The 24,354-nt window shown below is 35.6% G+C and overlaps 1 protein-coding gene across 1 annotated transcript; it reads left to right on the plus strand.

Moving 5' to 3' along the window:
• Positions 1 to 11,763: 11,763 nt before the first annotated feature.
• LOC131431192 (uncharacterized) lies at positions 11,764 to 19,917 on the plus strand. Its single transcript, XM_058596754.1, has 4 exons — positions 11,764 to 12,255; positions 19,163 to 19,319; positions 19,454 to 19,554; positions 19,760 to 19,917. The coding sequence occupies exons 1-4, from the start codon at positions 12,169 to 12,171 to the stop codon at positions 19,877 to 19,879; spliced, it is 465 nt and encodes a 154-aa protein (XP_058452737.1). The 5' UTR covers positions 11,764 to 12,168; the 3' UTR covers positions 19,880 to 19,917.
• Positions 19,918 to 24,354: the final 4,437 nt, after the last annotated feature.

Consider the following 24,354-nt stretch of genomic DNA (forward strand, 5'->3'; position numbering starts at 1 on the left):
CACATCTTTCTTCATGCGGTTGCACCAACATAAGAAAATGATTTCGATGGAATATAATCAAACTATAACAAACCACTTTTTTATCTTATTCAAAAAAGGTCAAATTACTTGTTTTGCAGAGAATACTTGAAGAAATTAACTTTTGACACCAGTGTGGTTTGATTGTATGGTATGAACGTAGCTTAAAATATTGGTGACAACAACGCCACCAAAACAAAATGCGTCGGTTTCAGGAACTAGCTTCCATAGCAGGGGGGTGATTTCGAATGATTTCCGAATCAACCGGTCGTAGGCGAAATTCATTCGGAATCGGTTGTTGCACTGGAGTTGGAATTGGATCGGAATTCCACATGATTTCCACATGGAATTCCGAATGAAAATTTCTCGCCGATTCGGAATTGATTCGGAATCCATTCGGATCTGATAATGTGGGATCTCGCTTGCATGTGTCTGGCGAATTTCCCCCCAGACGCCTGGCCTGAACATTTAACCGGAATGCTGGCAGAATTGTCAGCACAGATCAGTTGCTTGCAGGGATGCCTGATTTCATCAGGCTTGGTAAAATATTTGAAAATGAATCGTCACACCGGGTCGATGTAAAATGAACTTGTAGTCATCTAGGCTATTTTTGATGGTGTTGGTAATTTTCAGCCGAAATTAATGGTTATTGTGAAAATTGTGTGTTCAATCGGGTTGCCGTTTAAGTTGTATTCTGAGTATTTCAATGGGCAAGACAATGTCTAGAATTGTTTGCGGCCTTGCCTTCACGAAACAGCCCCGAGCAACACCGGGTAATTTGCCTATAAAATGTTCCTGTATCTGATTAGTCATTGGACAACTCGGACTACGTCACCACGGCGGCCTAGAGATCAATATAGGTAAGGCGCCTTACACAGACAATTATATTCTTCCATATGTAATCAACGCCTGGATTTATAGTTGTCCGCTTTAGTTATGATATGAAACAATAAAAATATGTATGCGTGAACACGTATGCAATGATATCAGCGTCCATGCATAGTACCGTTTCGGCATTGATTCAGATTTGATAGGTGAGAGTTGACATCAACATTTTTCTTTGGGTATCGTTGCTAATATGTGCTAATTGGACGTGGTTAAACCGGACAGCTAAAATATCTTATAAACCTGCCATTATTTCGATTCATGGATTGACTTTGTAAACGCATTTAGAGGGTAAAAACCCACTTTTCATGATGTTTTTTTCTCAATTTCTGCACAGTGTCTGACTTAGACCCGGTCTCCCCTATATTATGAAAAAACTCCCGAAATTTTTTTCTCGGTATGCGCCTGCTATTATTGCTGACTTTTCCGTAGGAGATCAGAACATATGCGAGAAATATTCTGTATAGTTTATATTACAATAAAATTACTACTACACAAATGACATTTTCTTCACAAATGACATTAGTTGACATACTCTGAGTGACACGATCAAACATCAGTCAATTCAATCCAATTTATTTAAAAGTACTTATTATAAACAACAAGTTATTTGATCCGCTGAACGACCAAAATGGTTAAAGCCGGGGTAAAATAAATGATATGAAAAAAAAACAAGTTTATTGGCTATGCTTCTTTGAGTTAAATGTTTTCGAACCTACAGATTGTTAAATTTACTTAACTTTTATTCACCTTCTCTTTCAAATATTACGAAATATTCCTGTACAATTCTATATTTCCTTCAGTGCAGATTAAAAGATGATAGTTTTAGATACTATTCTCTGCAAAAAGTTAGAGAGAAGGATTGCTAAGAGTACCATGACAAATGAAAGAGAATCAGTCATTTGAACTTAGAACCTAATCTTATGTTCATCGAAAAATAATATAAATCCATCTTAAAATCATCTAGAAAAATTAGTCATTAAAACTTACGATAATTATTAGCCTACTCTTTAAGAAAAATGTGTTTGACGTCTCTGTTACGCACACCGATGCAGTGTATATGGGCGTTGCGGGGTTTAATACACTGAGGAAAAAACATTCAAGAATTTCAAAGTCATACACGCGGAAAAAGTACTTAGATTTTTGTAAGCTATGACTTATAAACCAAGTAAAAATCAGTTATAGATTTTCATAAACAGTTTGATGATTTTCTCAACTATTCTCTTGGCATTGCAATATTTTTCATTGCACATATGTCTTAAATAATTGGCACGATGCGGCTCGACAAATTTCACTGGGTATTTGCGACATACTCACACTAGCATTACCCTCTCAGCAGGCCGTTCAATTTTGTTGATTTTTGAGCGCTTGTTGAACGATATATTGCACGAAATACTTGTTCAATTTGCTGGAACGGTTTGTTGTTGTTTTTTCTCTTGTAAAAATAGTGTGAAAATTAAGTGTTACCGTTCCATAGAAAGAAAATTTGTTGTTATTCTACGTGAAGAAGAAGTATTGTGCAGGTATGTATTGTTAGTTTAAACAAATAAGTTGAAAAAACTTCAGAAATTCTGCAGTAAAACTAGTCCAACGGGGCTCCAACTCCTCATGTTAAAAATGGCTCAACAATGGACCTCTGTCTGCCGGGTTTGTTGAACGAAAAAAATGGCATTCGGTTCAACGGTCTGTTTCAAAATCGGCAAACGAAGGTCCCGTGCTGGCCTCCCGTTGAACGATTGATTGGACTTTCATTGGACCAATGATCCAACGTATTGGACCAATGAAGGACCACCGTTGAACGTTTTTTTCTAAGTGGGTAACCATACAACCACTGAGAATTGAGGTTTCTATGTCCGGTGAAAAATGAACGGCGGCCCTGCTGAAAAATGGGTGGCCAACACGTTTCCTGATGAAAACAAAACAATATGTAAAAGCGATTCACACGCAGCATCAAGTGACTATCAGCTGCATGGAACGATTACGGAACAACAACATTAATTGTAAGCAATTCATATGAAAGGACACTACGTCAAGTTCACGGAACATTTTAACGTCGGATACGTGAGCAATATTCGGCTAAAAAAATTAATAAAAATAATCTGGACGTCGACGGAAGTTGATTGATCGTCTGAACCGTGTTTAATGCATGCGTTTCCTGATGAAAACAAACCAATCTCATTTGCATTTGTGGTTGTAAGTGAGCTGTCAGAGAGCCTAATAGCCACACCAACACATTCAAGCATGGATTAAACAACAGCTAACTGCAGTGCTTTTTAGAATTTCAACCATTTGCTCCGATAGCTGGCACCGACTGAGCTGGAAAATATGACAGAGAATATTTATAGATTCAGTTTTTTCCGTGCATGAGAAATCAAAAAATAAAATTCTAATAGAATTTTATATATTGTGTTATAGAAATGCTAAAACGACGTTCAATACGTGTTTAAGTTAAAGTTTCCGAATCGCCCAAAAATCATTTGTTCGAATTTATGTTTTCGGACAGCAGAATTGTTAACGTTTCAACGGAATTCGACATACATTCGCTTTAGCTCAAAAAGAAATATCACCAAAATTAATATGAAAATGTGAAATACTTCTGTTAGGCAAAAATTGAGCAAATGTACAGATTGTCATCTCATCTTTTGAGTCAATGCACTGAACAGAGATCCCTCTCTAATGGCTTCGACATAAAGGATATAAGGTGCCACGTTTTCTCTTCCAGATGTGATTCTTGCTTTTGGTTACTCACGACAACCCGTAATTGCTAAAAGTTTTCCATCTGATAATGATTATTTTATAACGAAAGGCTGTTTGACATCATAACTACATTCGTACTATAGAATAACTTTTTTATATCATTTATTTTACCCAGGCTATAACCTTTTTTTTTCATTCACCGGGGAGGAAAACCTATAGAAAAACGATTCAGTTAATAAAAATGTTGTTGTAAACTTATTCCTTCACCTTGAGTCGACAGTTTTCTCAATGTACATAAAAAAATGCACATTGATTGTATGATTTCGTCAATTCAGATCAATGTGGAGAATACTTACTCCCCCTCCCTCTTGTGAATACAATGTTGCAAATATTCTTCGTGTAACTAATTCATTCACGCATCCTTGCTGTGATTATACTGCCTTCGAATATGCCAGTCTCGAACAACGTTGAACTATTCACTGCTCGAAAGAGAGAAGGGTGCAAAAGGAATAAGCAATAATCGTAGAGAACCCGAATATACTAATCCATTCTTCGCTGCTGGTATACATCGTGCATGTTCGTTTTATACATTCGTTTGTCATTCGTTCATTTATTTTATTCTTCGAATTGGTTCGAATAGCGTCACGGCGAAGATCGTTGGTTTCCATTCTTCGCGAAGCATTTTTTTCTAATAAATTCTTCATATCTCGTTCGATAGCAGTAATGGGAGAATGCTGGAATATGGTTCATCACATACACATAAGACTGTGGTAAAAGTGCGGGGGGAAACATCTTAATTTGCATGTTTCAAAGACAGCACGAACGATCATCGCGAATTAGGTTTGGCGATGTTCGCTGTATGAATATTCGTTCGATATTCGCGTTAAGTCATTCGGGGGTATGTCCAATGCGAATAACAACTGCAAGGAATAGATATTCGTGCAAGTAACGAAGCAGCGTCGGCTTCGTTCGCGCCCGAATATACGAACAAGTTCGAATACCAGAACGATTATCGAACGAAGGCGAAGGAAAGCGAGCGATGATCATAGACATTCGTTGTATTTTTGATATTCGAGCAACATTGTGTGAATATTTTTGTGAATCTCACTTAGTTGTTAAAAATATGCTGTACTCGTGAAGAAGTACCAATTTTTCGTATATCCCGATCAATTTTCCCTTCCACTTTCCATGTTCGGGGCACTTGCTTCCTCATCCTCAAAATAACTTTGTAATCTATTTTGATTTAACTTCTTTTTTGTGTGATGTAGTGATCTTACTACAGATCTACTCCATGATTACCCTGAGAAGTGTAGAAAGTATCTGTGCTTTTTAAAAAATATCGATTCCCATTTTTGGTACATGTGCCAAACTTGGCACACTCGCGTTAATAGGCACACAAAGATTAGTTTCCCTTAGTTCTTTGAATTCCCCGGTGAAATGGAATCAGATCTTTTGAAATTATTTAAAGAAAATTGTGTTGTATTCAAATTAATAACAGCAATACTATCTACTACGACCTTGAAATTCTTGCCACTCTCTTGTTTTACAAAAAATGGGAGATGAAAATTTATTTTCAGAAACTCCTCCTTCTAGTCTAAATATCGATACTCTTCAAATTATATAAATTTCGTCATTGACTCCCTCCCCTATGTTAAGGGCACTTATTACACACTCTTTCCCCTGAAAATGTCCTAATGATCATCTCTGAAGAGCAATAAGTATCTGTGCCAAATTTGAAAGGAATCCGTTCAGTAATTCCGAAGTTATGCCTTTACAAACATTATACCCCCTTTTCAAAGACACTTGCTACATCCACCCCCCGTATAGTCGTATATAAGGTATGCTAAATATTTCAATGGTCTTCAAAACGTGTCGATTCTCGCCAAATTATATGAATTTTTTCATAACCCCCCTTTTTCTGACACTTGCTACGCTCCCTCCTCCCATAAAAATATTCTTATAACCATCTCTTAATACCAAGAAGATTCGATAGCAATCCGTTCAGTAGTTCCGGATTTATGCAATTACAACCCTCTCAGCAAGTGGTTCTTTTTAATTGGTCGTTGAGCGCTTGTTGAACGACATGCTACACAAAATATTCATTCAGTTTGCTGGATTGGTTTGTTGTTGTTTTTTCTCTTGCAAAAATAGTGTAAAAATTAAATGTTCCCTTCATATAGAAAGAAAATTTGTTGTTATTATACGTGAAGTAGAAGTATTGTGCAGGTATGTAGGGCTACTTTGAAAAAAAGTGGAAAAAACTTCGGAAATTCTTCAGTAAAACTAGTCCAACGAGGCTCCAACTTCTTATATTAAAAGGTCCCGTGTTGGCCTCCCGTTGAAAGATTGATTGGACTTTCATTGGACCAACGATTCAACGTATTGGACCAACGATGGACCACCGTTGAGCGTTTTTTTCCAAGAGGGAAACATTACACCCCTCTTTTTAGACATTCTCGTTAAATAAGACAATTTTTTTCATAACCCCCCTGTTAAGAATTCTTAATACGCTCCCTTCCCCATTAAAATACCCTTATGATCATCTCAAAAGAGCATAAAGTATCTGTGTCAAGTTTAGTGGCAATCCGCCCAGTAGTTTCGGAATTATAACATTACATCCCTTTGTTAAAGGCACTTGCTACATCCACCCTTGCTGGTTTTCGGTCAACCGTTACATTCCAATAAAAAAAACTGCACTCACTATTAGATTATTAGGCTTTCTGACAACTCATTTATAACCAAAAATGCTGTCGCCATTTTGAAATGTATTTGTTTTCATCACGAACAATCTGCCTCAAACAGTTTTAAGTACGATTAGACGATCAGTCAACTTCGGTCAACGTTAACGGGACTTCGCCGGTAGTATAGATTAGTTCAAGGCTCTTACCCACATTATTCATTCGGAATTCCATGTGGAAATCATGTGGAATTCCGAATCAAATCCAGCTCCAACAACCGATTCCGAATGAATTTCGCCTACAACCGGTTGTTTCGGAAATCTGTAGGAATTGGGTGAGAAGATGCGGACTGAATTGTCAATTCGTCTTCTTCTTTTCCGATTTTTCACGTTTTCGTGTTGATTTTCAGTTTATTTTTAAATGAAAACATTACATAACTGAATATACAAATTTAAATCTTCATGTTTTTCGGATATAAAGAACTAGTAAATAACCAGTTCTTCTTAGAATTCCAACATATACTGTTGAAATTCGCTGAAAATTATCAAAACGGCCTACCTTAGTCAGTATCATCCATTCTTCTAGCTAGAGTGTAGTGGAATGGCATAAGGCGCCTAAATTTTACTCTAACACATTCGTAAAATAAGCGAAAATTCAATGACATTTATAAAGTCACTGTCAATCGGGTTGATTGAGCAGCCAACTCAGGCGAAATTCTAGCACTGAACCGATGGAGCACTGAAAAATCATGCAGTCGAGTAAGAATTCATTACGCATTCCGTCATTTCGATAATGTGGGTATTATTGAAACGTATAAACATTCCGAAGTGAGTGCACGGAACCACCCGCGATCTCATTTCAACCAGAATATTAGTTGATTTTCTGAATTCGATTGGTTAAAATTTGGTACAACTAATCGATTGTTGTTTTAACTATACTGTCATGTTTGTTTTTCGATTAGCAGGAACGATGGTTGAAACAACTAATTTAACTGTTTGAACAAAAAATGCTGTCAATTAGTGAGGACACATACCTTTCAATTTCAACAAATATTTTAGTTGAAATAACTGGTGTTGTTATTGAAACAAAATTCTGTTAGTTGAAAAATAAATCGATTTTATTTGTTTTAGACATTGCAAATAGTTGAATCAACTCGAACAATGTTATTGATTTGCGAAAATAATCAAAATATACTTACTGATACACGTCATGATCTATTTGAAATAAGTTCGGTATGTTGAGATTCATGAAATAAATATCGTTGTTAAAATATAAACAGTATTTTATATTGACATGTTATATCATTAGGGCTGGTAAAACCACCGATCACTGCTGATTTCAAGTGATCTTAACCAAGGATCTACTTTTGCCCCATTGCATTGCTTTTTACTATACCGGAGAAACCAGTTAATATCACAAGCTAATAAATTATCAAGAGTAAAGGTATAATAATAAGATTGATAATAATAATAATAATTACAATAATAATAATAATAAAAATAATAATAAAAGTAACTGTAAAAATAGTATTGCACTCACCTTTTTCTTCCAGCATCACACACCTTACCAAAAGTTAGGATATAACATAAAATACTCATCCTGCAACACTATCCTGGGGCATTCTAGGGTTCCTCACATCTTCTTGGCCTTGAAGACAATCATGACAATCCTTTACTTGAATAGTCTCATTTAATTTAGTTTTTTATCATGAAAATAAAATAAAATAAAATCAGATGTGAGTGATTTCGTAAAATTATATAATGTAAGGGTGCGCTGCTTTTGATCAATTTAGGTCTATACTAAGTTTTGGGCTTTCTAGTGTTGAGCACGCATCCAGGAAACAAGAACTACACACTTAATTTTTTTAGCTGAGTCTCGGCAAAAAAATGCCGAGATTCGCACAGCCGAGTAATCAGCAATCATCTCGGCAAAAATAAAATTACTGAGCGTCTCGGCACCCTAAAATTTGACAAACGTTAAATATTGCCGAAATCGTCAGCATAAGATTTACTGTTTGCTCAGTGAAACGTTCACTGAATATTCGGCAATCCAATAAAACGAAAAAATGAAAAAAATAAATTACCGAATCATCAGTAATTAAAAATCTAGTCAATTAATTTTGTATTTTCTCAACATTATAAACACGCCATTCAGGATAAAAAATTCATTTTATTAACACTTAAAGGAGGCTTACAAATTGGTTGCCAGTAGTGCTTAAAGCCTACCTGAAAACATGTAGCATAAATAAAAAGCGGCGTTTCCAGATGCGGCCACCTTGAGTCGAGCTGGAAATATGAAAATAAAAATATGCATTGATTTTCGGCTTACGAAAATGTTCAATATTTAATGATGCATATACGGATTGTTCAAAGAATAAACTTACTTTGATCTATTGAATTATTCCATGCATTGGGTTATTTTTTCGCATATCCCCCAAAGTTTTGTCTCGAGGACGCTTTCCACACGGTTCCACGCTTCTTCGAAGATTATCCATTTTCTCACTCGAAAAAATTCAATAGAAAATAATCGCACAATGCGAAGCGAAAATGTAACGCGGCAATAAATGACAGCTGTCGTGCTGAATCTCGGCAACAGCTAGCGCATATTCCGAAATCTCGGCAAACGTCTCTGCTGATGTCGGCATATCTGTTGTTTACTGATAAATTCAGCAAGCAATTATGCCAAATTTCGGCAAAGTGAAGCATTTTACCGAAATATCAGTGAATGCATTTAACGAAGTTCAGAAACATGCGTATTGATTGATGAGCAATCAGCAAATTTACGTGTTGCTGATCAGTTTCGGCATTTTATTATGCCGAGCTCAAGAAATGGTTTTAAGTGTGTACATGTATTTCGTGAAGAAATACTAGGTGTGATTGTATGAAATGGTCCACGTGAACCGTTCTCTTCCAGAAACACACATCTCACACTCTTAGTTAGAAGGTGACATCTGTGTCCAAGTTGGAGAAATCTAAGTACATTCAAACCTTTCCCGATTTGAGAGTGTATTTACACCTGATCAATCAGTTTCGCCGCCATTGCAATTTGTAAACATTACCGATACCGAACCGGATCGGAAAGGTTTGAAAGTTCCTAAACGGTTCATAAGATATCAATTTACTCCTATTCCTGATAACACTAGTCTTACCTAAAATTGAAAGATGATGCCTTCAAACGGTTGAACTAAAGTAATGCATTGATAATTTTAGTCAATTTATATGAGTATGGGTGCATCAACCACTGGAAATTGTAATTTTGCGACGGCAATTCAAACGCGCCATTCAATCGCAGCGCATTCTGTGTGTTTGAAACCCTTCGCTCCTGTTACTTTTATAAATTAAATTCATGTCAAAAAGCGTTTTATCGCTAATGCATGAACATCATCATCGGTATCAAACAGCTGGAAGTAAAACAGTCTGCTGGAAGTAAATCAATGATCGAATTTGAAGCATAAAATTTCTGCGCATACCTGAAAGATTACGAGATGATCATTCATTAACATTTTCTAATTTGTCATCAAATCTTTTTCATCTTAAACAAGGTTAACTTTATCACAACACCGCTGTTAGATAAACACTTGTTATGGAATCACAAATTTCTCAAATCGAATGGACACAATTTCATCAAACGCTTTAATCATCGATGTTGTTTTCACTGACATTTTGAAGCGACGCGAACAGATTTCAACTAAAAAAGTTGTTGATTTTGCATTGCGATTATTGTTTTGCTTTCAACTGTCTCCGGCATTTGACAGCATTCGAAACAACATATTTTTCAACTACTTGAATATATGCAAATCAAAAACTATATTGGTTGAATCAAAAAGAAATTAGTTAAATCAACTATCGCAAAAATCAAAAACTGCGATATCGCAATTTTATGATCGAAGGGTTCTCCGTAAAAAATCTAACTTTTACACTATTTTTGCAAGAGAAAAAACAACAACAAACCGTTCCAGCAAACTGAATGAATATTTCGTGCAGTATGTCGTTCAACAAGCGCTCAATGACTAACAAAATAGAACGGCCCTGCTGAGAGGGATTAGTTAATCTCGATGTTTAGTTTCCTTGAGAGCCATTCAAATTTGGGTTAAAACTGATTTGGTATAAATGAGTAACGATGAGTAAGCGTGTATCGCGTTGCAAATGTTTGTAAACAAAGATAGATGCAAGGATGCCAGGTTCACAGAACTTTCTGCACAAATTTTAAAAATGACACAGATTTAAACAGATTGCTGAAAATGATCACAAATCTCGATGAACATTAGAAAATGTCCCAAGTGCAACTGACAGATTCTCTTTGTTTAATTGCTCTTTCAGTTATTACGGCATATCCCTGTATTTCCAACAATTTCTTAACTACAGATCGAAAGTCGATGGGATCAGTGGTTATTCTATGTAAAGAGTTAGAGAGAAGGATTATCTATAGTATCGTAATAATCGAAAGAGAAAGTAAACAAAGAGAAACTCTCATTTGCACTTAAGACCTTTTCTCGTGTTTGTCTTCAAATTTTCATAGATTCTGCAATCGATCACTGATTTTTGAAATCGATCACAGTTTAGCACCAAAAAGTACAGAGCGGTTGGAAATAGTAAGCCCTTTTTTGCTCACCAAAATGATTCCGAGTAGCTATTGTGCTCGGGAAACGTGCACAGATTTTGCACAGACAGGTTTTTGGCTTAATCACAAATTTTTGAAAAAATGACCTGGCATCCCTGGATAGATGAATATTCTTGTGCTTGTTAAAACACTTCCAGTCAGGGTTGCCACATATACAGATTAATCTGCATTTTACAGATTTTTCAGATACATTTGTGACCAAGATTCTGTATATGCAGATTACAGATTTTTGGCAAAAAATGCAGATTTGTACAGATTTTTGATAGCGCGGAATAAAAATTGAAAAGATCAAGTTAAAATATATTAATTCATGGTATTGATTATTTTTTCAAAGTAAAAACATTATCCTGATTGTGTGTTAATTTGAAAAACATGATAAAATTAAATATAAAAGAGTATGTCAAGGACAGTAAACACAGATGTTCTATCTGCTAATAAAGATTTGTTTATGCTTACTTTTATTTACAACTAGTGTAGCGTAATTGCTTATGCTTTTAAAAATTGATACTGATAAGATGAAAAGATGATGGCCTCGGCCATAACGTAAGGTAGTAAAGAAGAAAGATTGTCAATTGATCAATCAGATTAAGTTTCACTTTCAGATTGGATTTTCGTCAAATCATTATTTCGAGAGGCTCCAACGCAAAAACAATTTCCATCGTTTTTTCAACTACAAAATCATAAAATTCAGACTAAGAAAAGTTTTGGTATCTTTAAATTTGGGTTCTAAAGACTTTTTCATTCCGTTGTGCTTCGATTTCTTATCACTTCTATATACAGATTTTCAATACAGGTTTTTTAACTCCCGATACAGATTTACAGATTTTTCTTCTGAAAAATGCAGATTTAAATGTGGCAACCCTGCTTCCAGTCTCAAAACAGGCGAGCACGCTGTATCATGTTAGTCCGGAGAAAACTCGAGTATTTCGTAAGAAAGAAAGGATTTTACCCATACTTTGACGACTCGACGCAGCCACACAGCGAGATTTTCGTTTTTAGTCCAGTGAAAAGAAAATCCATTGAAATATTAACGAAAATTAACTGGCAATATAGCCTAAGTTACTGAGCCATCAATTCGGTGTCATCTCAAGTGAGGTGACGCCAGCAAAAAAAAAAGAAGAATACGAAGAAACTGAACGAGCAGGCAAACTTTTGTGAAGTGAGATTTTATACACCTCTAGTCTAATAAATTTAAAAAAACTAATTGATAACGAAGATTAAGAAGCTAATTGAATTGAAGTCAGGTTAATTATATGATTGGTTTTGTCGCATGAAATTTAAAATGGATCTCTGCTCGCCTCACATCGTCCCCGGAGAAGCATCAGAAACGGATGAAGACGATATCGATTACGGACAGGTAAGCATAAACGTAAACTAAAACCTAAGCTAATCTATTTGGTACCTTCCTCATGCGTAAATATTACTCTGAGATTTTTCATAATGTTACTTTTATTGCGGTGTGCGATTTTTTATACACAACCCTGTAATTTTGGAACCGGGGTATTAAAATTTCATAGCAATCTAAAAGACCGTAAAACCCTTCAACGAAATGTGTTATGGAAATTGATTGAGCTATCTGTGAGCAATCAATGTGAGTTTCATTTCGCCCACTTACGACTTAGCAACTAATTGCCAATTGTTGATTACTGCTATTAAATAATATTAGAATAATTAAAAAGGAAGCTTAATGTATATTGCCTGTCGAAATAAATGATGTTTTAATATTTTTGGTAATGTGATGATTTCCAATCATTAACCAAGCTCTTCAAAATGTTAATGGTTTAATTAGAAGTAGTTCTTATTCTTCCAATCAATCAGTAGCGGAGAAAAATGCTTTTGATTATGATCAGAATCTTAATTCTTGCTAATGCTAATCTCAGCTTAAGAAGACTGGTAGAATGTTGCGATCGTTGTGTAGCAAGTGGATCCAGTAGAGACAAAAGTATCGGTGAGTGATGACAGCATAAATTCGGAACAATCAAATTGCTACATCCCCGAAAAAAATATCAAAAATTTATCTAATAATTAATTTACGGTTATTAAAAGTCAAATTTTGAAAAGGCGCCCCGTAGTAAAGTAAGTCTACTTACGGTTCTGGAATTACAGGGTGATGAATTTTTAAAATTAAATCGTCATTGAAGATGAGGGTACCAAAAACTACAAGAATCAGCCCCATGGGGTTGTTTGAGCTGGTGTTGTGGAATAAGACATCAAAATTTCAAATGATCTGTATTTTCAATCAAACAGTTCAATCAATCGTCATACTATTTCATTTTCTATGACCGATTGAACTAGAGTGTTATTACATCGATTTTTATTAGTAACACAAAGCTTTTAGTTCTTTTGTGAAAATTCGAAGAACATCGTATACGCGCATCAAGAAAATAGGCAAATATTTGCAATTATATTTATGTGCGTACTAGTGTTACGGATTTTGATATTTAAACTTCTCTTTGCCAAGTTATATTTGAATGAAGTTATTGTATAGCGATAAGTTTCTCTTGCGAATGTGTAACGTTGCGCTTCGTGGTCGCTTTATGGTTCTACCAGACTGCGATTTCGGTTAAAGCTATAAAGTTTTTCTCACTATAAACCGAGTATTTCATTTTTTTAAATAAGATATTAATCATTAATAGCGCTTTGTGTCACGGGTCATGCATTGCGAGGCGCTCTCACGGGTCATGCATTGCGAGGCAGCGAGTTCTTGTGCCATCATCTACCAGATTGACGATGTTGTATACAATGTAGAGAAATATCGAACCGTTCTTTGCCAAATTATCGGCTATCGCCAACACTGCTTCTCAGAATATGAAATAGTCTCAATCTATCTTGAATGTTGATATCTAATTGCCACTTATTATGTGCGCTTCGTGTAATCTAAATCATTTGAAAGCAAAATGCAAGAAAATTCTCTTAGTTTGACCTGAGCGCTTCTACAGCACAATCTTTTCATTGATTCACAATGACCAATATTATTCATTTGACTCCATTACACACAATCCATCAACTGGTGAACGATATCAGAACTTTTTCTTCTGCCTACAGGACATATGGATTCTGCCAGTCATTTATGTCGTTTTCGCTTGATGCCTAACCTAACCCAGTTTCCACGCTAATTGCTGTCAACGTTTCAACGTAGTTGAACTAAAATTGAGTGAGTTTCGATAATGATTTTAATATCGGGTTTGCATACAACCCCGTTTTTAATTACGAACCCAACTTATGGCGTTTTCGTTTTTAATTTGCACTACACCGGTGCAGTGCTACACTGAGGCATGCATAAACGAACAAAACTGACGAAAACATAAACAGTAACCATTGACTACAATAAACGATTCCATTGCACAGAGCTACACCAAACTTTTGATGAGTGCTACACCAGTGGTATCGATGCAGAAAAAGTGTAGCACTGGTGTAGTGCAATTGGCAAAAACGAACGGTTTAGGTGCAGCTTTCGCTACACCGGTGTAGTGCAATTTAAAAACGAAAACGACATTAGTTTCATGAAAAGTGTTTACATGATGAAAATACCCAGAGTTTGTTTTAGTTTTACCAAGCAAAAACGACATTAGTAAGCAATAATTTTGATATCGAACAAAGCAGGTGGCTCAAAATGACGCATCACACAAATCAAGCATGCATGTGAAATCTCCACCCAAAACTACTCGTTGCGCGCCAAAAGATTCTTTCAACGATCTAGTATTCCTTTCTTCGACGGCCAAACACTTATGCAACTTGTTATGCGCCAAACACCTATCGATGATCTAGCAATCATTGACGACTTTTTCAGTGGAAAATTCCATTGTCCATACAAAACCACTTTATGGATTTTTCCCACTTTTCCGGCAAGTTTTTCTAATTTTTCTGATGTACGAACCCGGTGGGAGTAAAAACTGATCAAACAAAAAAGAATCATGTAAATCCGTCCATCCGTTCTTACGTGATGCGATTACAAAGAATGATCTCTGCATTTTTATATATATATATAGATAGAATACCGAACGCGTTTCAGCACCCAAGATGAGATTAAGGAAAAATCGCAGATGGCTCCGATGGTCTTACCGAAAACTGAATATAAAAAATATTTCGATGATTGGATCAAGCGCTGGCACAAGTTTGTTCTCTTCCTTGAACCAATTCTGAATATCGAACTCTGTAACATTGTTGTTGACCATCAGTCACCTTACACAATATCAAAAAACTTAAGGCGAGAACGCAATTTTTCTTAAAATATGGAAGCTATTTTGGACATGGCGCAATTGTTAATTAAACAAGATTATTTTGCTTCTATTTTCATAGTCCTTACTTCAAATAGCTCGCATTTATTGGCCTATTTATTGGTCGTTTTTGAGATGTAATATCTTTTGAAAAATGATTGCGAAAATTCAACCACCTCTAATTTCGTTTTCGCTTTCGTTGCCTGACTTAACCCAGTTTTCACCCTAACTGCTGTCAAACCGTTTGTTTGAAGCTAGTTTCGAACATAGTTTCAACGTTGTTGAACAGAAAATCAAGTCAGTTTTGAACCTGGTTTTTAGTTCAGGTTTGCTCAAACCCCCGTTGCTAAGTGCAAAATCAACACAATATCGTGAAAAATGTTTGTTCGATGAAACTACCCTGGGTCAGTTTCAGCTTTCTCAATCGTAAACTACATTAATTTTTCGTCATCCGTAGCTTCAAATTGATGCAACATAGGTTACTTAACAAATCCATAAAGGTTGTTAGGTGGGGCAAAATATATGAAGTGGCCAAAATACCTCTGTTACCCTATGTTTAGGATTCAATGGGTTTGAGACTGAATGTTACAAGGAGTTAGATTTCTTATAATTATGAGTGATTATTATATCGCATGGCATTTTACATAACATTGGTGTACAGTGAACTTCGCTGGACGAACATAATCCTGGTGAGAGAGATGTCGCTTCTGTTTTTTTTCTGTATGCACATTATCTATAAGAAATGACAGTAATTTCGACCAGACAAAGTAGAAGACCCCCGTTCATATTTTTGAATGCAAAAACCGGACTTGAATTGTGAAATGCAAAAATCGTTTAAAAACATCTATTTTGCTCTACAACCGATCAGAAATATTAAAAAGCAAACTCGGGTTTTCCGAAGTAAATGTTTTTATCCTGTTTTTGCATACTATGTTTTTGCTTTTCTTATGTAGAAAGGCTATGCAATCACTGTGAAAACCGACTGTGTGTATGTGTGTATGTATGTATGTATGTTTGTGAGTATGTGAGGGCTATTGAATTTCATTCTGATCCGACTTCTGGTTCTGGAGTTACAGAGTGATATGCACCAAAAAAAAATAGAAAAAATAATCACTCACTTTGCTCAGAGCTGGCTGAACCGAGGATGCAGAACCGGTACGCATCGTTATGTGCTGGTATGGGAGAAGAAAACACGACCGCTTTTGCGAACAAAGCACACATTTATACCTATATTTTTCTTGCCACATTTATACCTATATTTTTCAGGAGAAAAATCTGTAAATCTGTTTCGAGGAATGAACATTCTGTATTGAAAATCTGTATATGAAAATGATAAGAAATTAAAATGCAACGAAATGAAAAAGTCATTAAATCGAATTTCAAAATGAATACTACGTTTTGTTTAAAGGTAACGTTTATTGCAATGTGATTGGCAATCAATTCATTTTACAATCTTGCATTATGACCAAGGCCAAAATCTTTCCATCTTATCAGAGAAAAAATTTAGAAAACAAAGAATTACACTAAAATAATGCATTTGTAGTGTTTAACATCCTTGATATTTAATTTGTATCCATTTGTTGGTATTACCACGAAAACATGATTATGCAATTTTGTGATATTTTTTTAGTATTGGACATTGATACCATTACAACTCAAATTTAACATTTTAACTGCATGATAGCCACCATTGCCGGCCTCCTTGATGCTTTATCTACTTCCCAGATGGACCACGATTCATAGGGGACGTGGAATTGAGTTTAAGTATATAATAACATTTAAAGACACAAGCACATAAAAATAGTACTACATATCATTAAATTTTACAATATATAAAACATTTTTATAAAGGGAACGAAGAGGTTAGAGCAAATAAAAAGCAACCAAATAAGCAAATTTAGTTTCTCTTCCGAATGATGTGACACGATCACAAACATTTTCCTTATTATTCAAGTAATAACAATTATTCGAAAGTGGTAAAGTATAGCACATTTCACATTGTAGTAAATTAGTCTAAAAATTTTAGTAACTTTGCTAAGAAATATGAACGATTACAGAGACGAGTTACGGGGATAACAGAATAAAGTTCTATATCATAAGATATTTCTAGCAAATTTTCAAGTAGTGTTCGGTTTCCCCACCGTAACTGTTGACAGAAAGCAGATAGCGCCATTTCGACAAATGTCGTGTGTGTAATAGCAGCACGTTCTTTTTATGCCAAATACCAAAGCAAACACACGCTTTTACTTTTTGCTGCGCTCAAAACAAGTTTTAATTGCGTGAAAATCAAAACAAAAGTTTTCTATCACATTTTTTATAGCATCATACATTGAAAAGCATCAATCAAATAGGTGGGTGGATTGAATAATCATGAGGTGAATCGATCTATTTCGTGATTTAATATCAGATGCTATCAAAATTTTCGCAACCAAAATTTTTCTTCGTTATTTTCAAAATGTCTAACGATTTCGGTTACCGGCACCCCTAGTTGTTCACTTACCGGTACCCCATTTTTTTCGACAAATCGCGAAAAATTGTCAGTGATATGCAGAGATGCCAAGTCTGCAAATTTGTCTGTAAATTATCAAATTTCTTAATTAACAATTGGCGCGATCTTTTTTGTTTTTGCTAGCTAAACTTATTTTATTACCTGGCATCTCGTAAGTAAAAACTTTGGTTCTCTGGTTCTGTTAGCCATGGCCTTTTTAAAACAAATCGTCCAAGTCAAGGAAAATAAACTTTATGCACTGTTTAATACCATTAAACATTGCTTAGTGGATAAAAAGCCAAAAAATTCGACTGAAGCAATGTATTCATTCTCGCGAAGCCGGTGGAAGACCGACCAAATCAACACCAAAGACGTCACATTCCAAATCATCGGCGAAGAGAATCAATGCGAAGTTATTATCAGACAATGAAGACTTTGGTCCAAAAAACCTCCTAAAGGAACAAATTCCGTTTTTTCTTTAAATAATTGCAGTCTTTACTATTATTTTTTAATTTTTAGTTAGATTTCTTGGGGTGCCGGTAACCGGACACCTTTCTCGAAATGGCCAAAACTTATCACTTTACTAAATTGATAATAACATTTTTTTAATTGATTGAATCAACTTAGTTTCTCATTCAGTTGTTAGCTAAGGACTTTAGCTTTTCATTGATGTATATATGTCCGCATAATGTGGCCTTAATCGGAAGTTATAAGCTTGAAAGAAAAGCGTGCCGGTAATAGAGCACTCTCCCCTATTTTTTCCAGTTGCCAAAATATTAGGAAGGCATGGCCACTTCAATAAATCTTTTGGAGGGGCAAAAAGTGCCCACACTTATCTTTAACGAAATAAATTTGACGGGAGCAAAAATTCTCCACTCTCGCACACTCGCTTACTACGATTCTTCTACCAAGAACCGGGTAAAAACATTTGTTTCGGAAGAACTGGTTAAATTTTAATCCGGTTTTTGCATTCAATTTTTTTTTGTCTGGTACTTGTCAACAAGACGATAACAAACAATTTTTGCTTTTCAAAATCCGTGTCCGGTTTTTACATACAATGTTTTTATACGGGTTTCACATTCAAAACTATTCAAATGGGTTTTCCAAACTAAGTTGAACTTATCCGATTTTTTCATACAGCCATTCATGCAAGGACATCATATTCCCAAGATATTAGGCTCTCACATTTTACGAATAAATCATAAACGACATACTTTTTTGCGAGCATGGCGCCCCCAGTCGAGTCTACATCGAACTGTGTGAAGATACCAGCACAGCACACCTATACATTCGACATATGTTGAATGTGATACCGTACGATGGCGTTGCGGAACTGAAGACTGTTTCGCCCTAAGCTGACAGGCTCTGCGTTCATGTAAGCTTTGTGGATATCTTTGCGCGGGAAGAATTTGCTTCTGACTGCCGGCAAATCTAACACATCATTGGCCATTTTTATTTGGTTTCTATTTGTAAAAGCCAAAACTATATTAGATGAGATGTACCGAACAATGTGTTACCCAGACTAAATCGTTTGCTTGTATTTATCTGATCATATGCAGATCGTACGGATCGAAACCGGCCCCGATGGTCCCCCTCCAATTACCATCAGCACTTCTCAGCGACAATCGGCGTTTGCATATGGCGAAGAAGCAGTGGACCAATTCCACACCCTCTCCGAAGTGGATTTCCAACAGTTGCAGTTCCAAAGACTAATCAGTAAGTATGATGAGTTTACCGCTGCGCCCACGAGTAATTCGCTTCTGATCAATGGGTAAAGACATATACGAAGCGAAGTTATTTTTGTATATAATGTCAAAAAAAACTTACAAAATACGAAACTGTAATTGCAGACGAACGGTGCGTTTCTCTTTTAAACGAGTTCATCCACACGACGGCCGTTTCCGTTTCGAGGCAACTGACCGAAACTGACAATTTGCTGATGAAATCACAGGTAAAGAGACGCACATCTCGTTTCATTACAGATCGCGAAAACAACGGAACATTGGAAAACGAACGGCATAATGATAGTGTGTGTCATTTGCTGACGCCTTTCTTCAATGTTTTATTCATATGTTTTTTTTCATTCTCGTGGATTTTGATCAACCAACTTGAAATGCGCCGCTAATATTTGATCGTTCCTCTTCGCTCATCCACAGATAATACTGCAAAATACAACAATAGCTGTAAAAAAGATCAATGAATCAACAGAACAAGTGGCGTCTAAACTACAGGATACGCTATCGTCAAGCTTTATTCCTAGCATCAGAGTTGAATGATAATATTGAGTTGCAATAAAATATTGTGTTTATAACAACAGCGATTTTTTTATTGAAGCAAAAATAATTGTAATAAAACAACAGAATCAAATATAAAAATTTAACAAAAATTGGACTTCATCAAAAATGGAACTGTGTACTTTTCATTCAATGAAGATTATTAAGATTTTTATTTATTTTAAAATTTTAGAAAGAATATTTCATATAAATGAACATCTGATTTGTCGTTCTACCCCTCGTTTTGCTTTTATCATATAGAAAGATTATGCAATTACTGTAAGAACTAAATTATGAACCGAGGCCCGGAGGGCCGATTGTCTTATACCATTCGACTCAGTGCGTCACGAGTACTAAATGTATGTGTGTGTATGTAACGTTTTTTTTTTGCCCTAAATTTTCTAGGAGATGGCTGAACCTATTTTCAAAAACTTAGATTCAAATGGAGTTCTTGAATTGTGTTTGGATCTGACTTACGGTTCCGGAATTAAAGTACAAAAAAATGAAAATATGTGTTCTAACTTTTCTCGGAGATGGGTGGATTGATTTTCACAAAATTAGATTCAAATGAAAGGTCTTATGGTCCCATAAAACATTCCTCTTGAGTAGTCTTCCGGTTCTGGAATTACAGGATGATTAGTGTAAAAATTATTGCAACTACGGAAGAAGAAGACACAACACCGCCTATGCGAACGAAGTACGCCGTTCAATTTCGTACACGCAGTAAAGAAAACGAAACCCAACACCGAAGCTCGGTTTCGAAAACACAAGCGAGTCCATCAGCACCGAGCATACTTGGGCCCGAATATAAAATAATGAACGATTTTGTCCACAGCACAGTATGCACAAATTTTTCCTAAGCTACTTCCGCTTGTTGGTCAATAACAGCCAAACGATTTTTCCTTATCGCATTGCCGTAGCCAACACGTGGCGCTCTGAAATCGAGCACTTTGCCTTGTGCACCGAAATTGCGTATATTTACAAATATCATAATATCATATAAATTCAACTTTAAATTTCAAGTATCTCTTGTCGCTGTGTTAGTGTCTTTTCTGTGCACACGAGTAGGGGAAAGTGTTCCAATATGCGCCCCTTAAGAAAACATTGAGACATTGCGCCTTGGACATAATACCCCAGCAGCCGAAAAATGTGCCTCACAACGAATCAGTGGTATGCCACACAATAATCAGACATTTTGCCTTAAAACAATGATACATTATGTCTCTTTAAATGCACGTAAAGGGACTGTTTTGAGGAAATTAGTACATCAATGCAATGGCGGATTAAATGACAATCTAGCCGAAGCAAAAATTTACATCGAAAAGCTACCAAATGATATTTTCAGTTTTTGTTATATTTTCCAGCCAACGATAACTTCTAAACTTGCATATCAAAAAGATCCTACGAAAAAATAGTGTTAGTGATAAAACTTTTGTTTGGAAAAGCCACGAATGCTTAAAAAAGGAATGGGGCGTTTAGACCAATAGCGACGATTTACAATACTTTACTCTAACTGTAAAGATTCACGACGAAAAGGCATCACTCAGTTCAGCTCTAAGATTTGTTGTTCTCTCTGTCTCGTTTGGCTGTGTGAGAATTTGTATGTACACCTTCAGGAAAGGCTTATGCTTATGGCAGTTGAAAACGAAATGCCTTCTCAGTTGCATTGCCGAAGCAATATATTGACGAGCTATTGACAGAGATGTTACGAAATAAGGTTATAAAAAAAATTCCATCGTTTTTTAATTGTATTGAAAAACACAAGCGAATATCCATTCTTCAATCTTTAGTTTTTACTTAGAACTGATGAAGTTTATTGCACTTTGAGTAAAGATGGAAGAGTAATAGATGAAAAGGTTAGCATTTTTATTTGCGAAAAAGTCATTTTTCAGAAAATGTTCAACATACATATTTTAAGTTGTTCCACTCGATTTTATGACCAAATAACATCGGTTTGAATAATACCGATTTATTTTGACAAAAGTGGATTTTTATTATGTTAAAATATCTTATTAAACTATATAAAATGAAACGGAAGGAAAAAAACGCAAAGCAAACAAGCAGAAAGTGTTTTTGCTATATAAATATGAAAATTCTGATATGGAAGACAAGGAATGTCTCAAAAGTTGTAAAAGTTTATTTGTCAACGCTACAATGCTATGCCTCCCACGCCATACTCACCATACACTGCTCCATCCGATTACTCCAATCCATGGCGTATGACTCATCAGAGCTGTTTCAAAAACTATGAAACCACCAGAATATATAAAAAATCAAATTTCCCGAATATTTAGTACATTCTAGATAAAACTTTGTTTATTAAGGACTAAAATTAACTACTTTTTGAAACGGAATTTTATTGATAAAAATATATTAAAATAATGAAATAAAAATGAAAAATAGTAAAATTTCTACATCGCAGAAAAATCTAGCACTTATTTTTGTAATTTTTACTGTCGACCCGAAAACTATTGAAAATAACTTTGAAGGCGCAGGATCGTATAGTGATATTTAGAATGTAGACGAAAAATGCTCTAAAATCAAATACTATTGAAAAGTGACAGATCTTTCCTATCCGTTTGATACTCTAGTCGCAAAACATCATCATTCCGATATTAGATTTTGCATGGAAGTATGAAAAGAAATTTTACAATACCCTATCTTTTAAAAAAATATGGAGAGACATTGCGCGGTCGAACGTTAATTCAATTAAATGTCTTATTATCCTATTGAATGAGGATGAAGTTTATTCGGAAACCGATTTCCAGTATAATGAAAAATAACAAAAATTTTCGAAGCAAATAGTAAAACTATTAGGCCTGACAGCAATTAAATAATGGGTCGTAAAACTTACTGCAACTGCGACAGTCTCCAGATTTCGGGTCCGGAAATGTTAATGTTAATGTTATTTCAATGGTATTGCTATTATTAACTCAAATTAAATACTAATTGAAAAAAACCATCCATTACAACTAGGTTTTTACCCAAGTATCTCTTCGCTTTTATTCCTTCAGCTGTAGTAAAGTAAGCAGTATGAATAATGATCTCAAAAAGAAAGTTGTGAGTTTAAATGTACACCCGAATCTCTAAGAACTGACACTTTCAAAAGATTTACCAGATATAGCGTAACTCCAAAGTAGTAGGTGTTTTTTGCGGACAAATGTGATAACAACATTTAGACACACTCAGAGTTAACCAATTGCGACTACACCAATTACAGAACGCGTTACAGTATAATTTCAAGCAGTTGATGAAATCGATCGAAGCACCAAGTTTATCTATTTTCGCCAGCAGAAGGGAATGATCCACACGATCGAATGCAGCTTTAAGGTCTATGTGAACTGTGTCTACAAACGAACCATCTTCCATGTTTGTATACAAAACGTAGTGAAATGGGCTAAATCGGTAGTTGTTGATATGCCCAATGTTGATCTCTTGATATGTAAGCTTTTGTTGCACGGAACAGTACGTCGCCTACTAGGATCTCGAACAGCTTCGATCGAACACAAATGGCGTTTTTCATTGAAAAACACTGGTGGCGTTGGTTGCTCTGGTTTAGCACTTTCGAGCAGAAATCGCAATGAAACACCGTCAGAATGTTGCATTTCTGCTCGCAAGTGCAAAACCAGAGCAATCCACGTCATACCAGTGTTTTTCAATGAAGAACGGCATAAACCATGATAGTTGACATTTCGCTTATCTCCTTTTTTGTGGACGGGAAACATAACTGATTTTTTCCAGTATGCATAAATAAAAAATAAATTGAAAAATCGATTGGCTGAAAATTCTTTTCAAGGGTATGCGCAATATGTACATCCGCACACTGTTTAAATACAACAGAAGGGATACCGCATCTGGTCCAGCCGACGTTGAGGACTTTATCTTTCAGAATATCTATCTTAGAAAAAACGTATGTTTCCCAAAAAGATAACACGCGAGAAACTTTTCGCAATCCATTTTCAATCTGTGTTAGATCAGCCAAGTTAGTTCTAAATACACTCAAGAAGTATTTCACAAACAAATGGCAGATTCCATTATTATTGTTACTGGTTTGTGTGAACTCCCATTTTGTGATTGGATTCCGCTGGTTAAAGAAGTGTCTAAGAGCAGCTGCTTTTTAGGTCACGTAGACGTCGATTAAATCATGGTGGATTCGGCCGAGGTCGAGGAACCGGAACATGTAATTTAAACAGTTGATTCAAAACAAACTGTAGTTTTTCAACCACAAAATTGATTCAGTATTGCTGTCCAGTCCAATGACTGCAGTGAATTGTAGAGCTCAGAAAAATCGGTCTTCGAGAAATTGTTCCAAAATCTACAAATGTAGCGAACACTCACACGCTCGAGTTCCCAAATTCCTTAACCCAACTTAGATCACTACCGTTATCGTGTGAGTGATAGCCTTCCACGTCCATTGTTATGTTTCAGACGGATGGGTCACTCACCCCGGAAAGTGTTGCACGTACTCAACCAGGATC

Source organism: Malaya genurostris, chromosome 2, assembly GCF_030247185.1.
Source record: "Malaya genurostris strain Urasoe2022 chromosome 2, Malgen_1.1, whole genome shotgun sequence".
In the NCBI taxonomy this organism is placed as follows: Eukaryota; Metazoa; Arthropoda; class Insecta; order Diptera; family Culicidae; genus Malaya; species Malaya genurostris.

Excerpts from the sequence above, each read along its gene's own strand:
- LOC131431192 (XM_058596754.1), top strand. The coding sequence starts at position 12,169 with ATGAAATTTAAAATGGATCTCTGCTCGCCTCACATCGTCCCCGGAGAA. Across the intron at positions 19,320-19,453 it reads GCAGTTCCAAAGACTAATCA|ACGAACGGTGCGTTTCTCTT; the intron begins GTAAGTATGATG and ends CTGTAATTGCAG. Across the intron at positions 19,555-19,759 it reads ATTTGCTGATGAAATCACAG|ATAATACTGCAAAATACAAC; the intron begins GTAAAGAGACGC and ends GCTCATCCACAG.